General features: G+C 49.6%; 1 protein-coding gene across 1 annotated transcript; it reads right to left on the bottom strand.

Annotated features, from left to right (window-relative positions):
- Positions 1-201: 201 nt before the first annotated feature.
- Positions 202-3016, bottom strand: CHRAC1 (chromatin accessibility complex 1). Its single transcript, XM_019528206.1, has 3 exons — positions 2852-3016; positions 2568-2694; positions 202-1229 (listed from the first exon to the last, which is right to left on the bottom strand). The coding sequence occupies exons 1-3, from the start codon at positions 2984-2986 to the stop codon at positions 1102-1104; spliced, it is 390 nt and encodes a 129-aa protein (XP_019383751.1). The 5' UTR covers positions 2987-3016; the 3' UTR covers positions 202-1101.
- Positions 3017-4936: the final 1920 nt, after the last annotated feature.

Below are 4936 nucleotides of genomic sequence, written 5' to 3'. Positions count from 1 at the left end.
AGATCAGTGTGAATTTCTAGTGTCCCTTCTCCCCCCTCCCACTTGATCATTACTTTGTACTCATGGCCAGTCTTCTTTTCTCCAACAGGATCCACATTCATTAAGTTTCCCCATCAGCAAGTTTGGGCCAATTATGTTAATTGTGCACAAAAGATAAACTGGAAAGCCTACAGATAAGAAGGCTGTCAGGACAACTCTATATTAAATTCCACGTTTTATAAAACATTTATTTAAAAAATTGTGTACAAAATTTTCTACACAGGGCTGTTTCCAATTTCATTGTAACAAAAATATTCCAACTCTACCACTCACATGGTAAAAGGACTACTTATTTTCTTCCCATACAACCACCTCTTAACTTCACACAATATGCGTGTTGGTTAAATACCATAAACAGTATGCTGCAAAAGTAGAGACCTTGCTGAGGAAAACACAGGTTCTAGATACACATATTTACACCACCTGCTAACACTTGTACTTCTTCATCACCACTACAGCCACAGACCCACACCACTAACTGGAACTAGTCTAGCCCTGCATCTAGTTTTCTTCTAGATGAAGGAAGTGATTTGGACGGCTTTGCAGAAGTCACACTGGTTTTTAAAGGCTTGATCCATGGGTAGGTTCTAGACCCATACAGGAGAACTGGGATAGAGGTCTGAACCAGTTATCTGCTTCTTGGCTGGGAGAGGGCAAGTACTGCTGATAGAGTATATACACCCTTTTCAAGTTGATTACCAACAGCAGCAGCTGTAAGAGGGGATCCATTTAACCACCTAGAGAGAATGTGAGAGACTTTTGGCCTGGATGACGAGGGCTGCCCACAAGAAATGTGGTAATGATTGTCTAAGTTACTTTAAAAAGAATGAGCTAGTTCTGTCTCCAGATCTGTAGGAACTCTTCCCCTCTCTTGTGTGTATCTGGGGGTAATTCTGTCCTTCAGGCTGTGAGTGTCATTGGATAAAGCTTCTTAAAACAAAGATAGAAAACAGGTGACTTCACATATAAATAAATCCAGCAGCTGGATTCTCAGTCACAAAAAAAATAACATCTTTTATACAACAGGAGAAAGGCCAAATATGAAGCCAGTGTGATAAACCCTTAAGATTCAGCATCTTCATCTTCACTCTCATCTTCCTCTTCTTCCTCCTCCTTCACCCCTCCATCTCTCTTCTCTTTTTCAAGCATTTTCAGGTATTTGCTAGCTAGGATCTTCTTTGGCAAGATATCTGAAAGGCAGAATTGCTAATTTTGTGGTCAGTTAGAACAGTTATATTTAGGACAGTTATTACTGTGGCATTTAAAGTCACTAATTACTACCTGCACGGCTCACAGTACGTAACTTTTTAGTCTAGGGAACAAAGTGAGTTATTTCAATCTATAATAATCATACTTGGAAGAGGAACAATGGCTAACGTAATATTAGAGAGTTTTCATCCGATTAAGGCTCGAATGCTAGAATTTGTCTTCTTTTGAGAGAGATTCTTAATTATAGAGGTTTAAATTCTGAAATCTGTTATGCTGTTTTTAGCTGGTTGCAGTTGGTGTGGACACTGCCACACACTGGTCAGCAGTTACTTGCACTGTACAACAACGTTGGACATGAGGTTTACCTGCTCTAGGTATACCCTTGCAAGCAATTCCTCTATACTCCATTTAGGGATCTGTCCAGGGCACCATTATAGAGCAGGCGTGTCAAACATGCAGCCTGTGGAACCATTTCATGTAGCCTGCTGGTAGCCTGGCAGACTCCTGGAAGTTGGGGCACACGGCCTGCCACACAATTTGAGGTCCGTGGACCCCAAAGGACATGGCAGCCCCCCAGGTCTGTGCTGCTGCCTGCATGGAGCCCACCACCACCGCCCAGCCCTGGACTTGCATTGCTGCTTGGATGCGACCCTACTGCAGTTGCTGCTGGCCCCACAGATTTGGCCTGGGAGGAGACTCTGCAGTCCAGATCCGGCCCGGGATAAGTTTGACACTCCTCTTAAAGCTGATGACCTCAAGAGATGGGAAAGTGGACTGCCTGCTAAGGAAATACTGCTAAGAAAGTGTCTAGAATGAGACCAACATCCTAGCAAATTCTTTTGAACAAGCAAGGCTAACCCTGAAGTGCCCAAGTCTGAGAGCAACCTGTGAATGTTTGTGCTCCTGTTCCCACCTCAGATGCGTTTGTGCATTGAACACTCATCCATTCACAGCTCTGAGCTGATACATTTCCTAAAAGCCTCCCCCACTGCTGCCTTGCTCTTTTCTACGCGGATTTATAGGTGTGCGGCCTGGTGGGTAAAGTAGACGATGTAGCTCAGCCTCCTCATTCGGACAGCAGCAACGCACCGTGCCGCTGGCGAACACCGTGACAAGAGATCAAGGTGCTCAACGGCGCGGACTGTCCCCAGACACCGGCCCAGCGCATCCCGCGACTTTGTACTGTGGCGCAGACAGCCCCCTTCACGCAACGTCTGCCGACACCACGGGGCAGCAGAGTGACATCCCGCCCCTGCTCCAGCCCTCGGCTTTGCCCCCCCGCCCTGCGGGAGCAGACGCACAGCCGCAGCAACACGCACCTGCGAGGAACTGAAAGGTTTCACACTCTTCCGCCGTGTGCGACAGGTCGCTGTAGGTCAGGGCTCTCTTCTCCTTGCCTCGCCCGTGCTTGTATGAGTAGGAGGCCAAATACTGGACAAACAGCTCCTGCAAACGACAGGACGAGACGTCAAGAGCCCGCCCGGCTGCTGCCGGCCCCGCTTCACGCCGCACTGGACACCTGCCTCCCCCCCACTCCCCTCCCTTATGGCCGCCTCCCCCATGCACTCCCCCCACCATGCACCGGCCGGGCCGAGGGCGGTACCGTGGCGCGGGCGGTGAGGAAGAGGGCGTCCTGGTTGATGCTGGACACCTCGGGGGAGCTCTTCATGATGACGCGGATGCGGGACAAGGGCAGCGACACCAGCCGATTCTCGCCACCACTCGGCCGCGCCGCCATCTTGCCCCGCGCCGCGGGGGCCGCCGGGAGCTGTAGTACTGCGCCGCCGTGGGGCGGGGGACTACAAGTCCCACCATGCACCGCTCGCCGGACCACCACCTCCTCCTCCTCCCCCCACCCCGCGCAGCAGGAGAAGGCCTACAAGTCCCAAGATGCACCGGGGCGCGCAGGAAATCCCCACCCTCCCGCGGGCGTGGCGGGTTCCGGACGCCTACACGTGGAGTGGTTTGAGCCTGGTTGGATTCCGGCATCCGCGTCTCGCATGAGTCTCGAGAGCGGAGCGGGGCAGCGATGGGACACGGCCCGTCTCCCCTGGGGCCATTCTTCCGTGTTCACTCCCCGACCCTCGCAGCCCACCGTGTCTCACCTGCTACACAATCCAATGAAACCTGGGTCCAAACCAGCTGTGGAGTCGTTACGCATTTTCAAGCACGAACTTTATATAGCTGCTCGGCTCCCTTTCCGCCTGGGTAGCCATTTTTCTCTTGCCATCATTACTTTGCACGTGTGGCTGGTCTGAATTGATCACAGGTAGCCGTGCGATTCTTACTAGTCTGCTCCTGGCTAGTCTGACTTTGCAGGGGCCTGTGCTTCAAGCTAAACTGTTTCTGGGATCAGACTGTCTGTAGGAGGGATGTGGTCGCACACCCAGCATGAAGCGATGCAGGGGTCTCGGGTCTCCAACACAGTTCTGAGCCTCCTGAAATCAAGTGGGGGTTTGCCATTTATTTTACTAGAGACAGGATTTATTCCATAATCTCTAAGCACCGATAAACATGCATGCTGATGTGCTGCCAGAAAATTATGGTCCATGATCACGTGTTGGTTGGAGCACTGCAGGGTTTAATGATGATGAATACTTTGCACTTCTAGAGCACCTTTATTCTGAGGTTGGGCAGACAGGTGGCTTCATCACCTGTGTGACAGGTGAGAGATCCATAGTGATAGCTTCATCTACCACATCTCACCTGCAGGATACAGACATGCTATACCTCAGTTTTAGGTAGGAATGGAAGTATAAGATCATACTGAGCAGGAAATGCAGGGGATCAGGTACAACGTAATTAACTGCCTTGAGCTACAATCAATAAACTAGGGCTAAACTCTCAGAATGAATGAATCCAAGTACTTGCCTAATGTGAGTGAGGATCTCTGCCATACCTCTATACTGCAATGCCATACCAAGTGACTATCTGAGTCATTAGTATAGCTCCAGCAACACTGTACAATCCTATACAATGGAATAGGAAGTCTCTTATAGAATTAGTAATCATGCACAACCAGTCCCATGAGACTAACTTCCAGGAAAGATGTTCCCCAATCTTTTTATTATTTTATATCCCTTTCCAGATTTACCAGAAGCCCACGTACCCCTACCACACACATTTTATATTTTAACGCCTTAAATGTCAATTATTACAATAAAAATTAAATCCGCCATTATACAATTTCTCCCAAGTACTCCCCAGAGATGTCTTGCCAAAGGTACATGTACTACAGTTTAGGAACCCCTGTTTCATAGCTCCAGGTTGTGCCCGGGGGAACAGAGCCTCACCTATTTTCCCTTGGTCCCCCCTGGTGAGTTTATAGACGGACACCAGATCCCCTCCCAGTCTTCTCTTGTGGAGGCTGAATAGATTCAGGCCCTCTAGTCTATCTTTGTAGGTCCTGGCCTGCTACCCCCGATCATATAAGTGGCCCTCCTCTGGACCCTCTCAATGCTGGCCACATCCCTCTTGGAGTGCATCGCCCAGAACTGGACGCAGTACTCCAGCTGCAGCCTGACCAGTGCTGCACAGAAGGGAAGGATCACCTCCCTGGACCTGCTTGTGATGCACCTACTTATGCAATCGTACTTGGAAGAGGAACAATGATGCAGTTAACTTTACTGGTGCAGTTAGCTTTACTGACCACTTCCTCGCATTGGCGGCTCATGTCCATTCTGGAGTC

This window comes from Gavialis gangeticus, unplaced genomic scaffold (assembly GCF_001723915.1).
Source record: "Gavialis gangeticus isolate Ggan-Ray unplaced genomic scaffold, GavGan_comp1, whole genome shotgun sequence".
Lineage (NCBI taxonomy): Eukaryota > Metazoa > Chordata > Crocodylia > Gavialidae > Gavialis > Gavialis gangeticus.
This window is presented reverse-complemented; position numbering and strand designations above follow the sequence as displayed.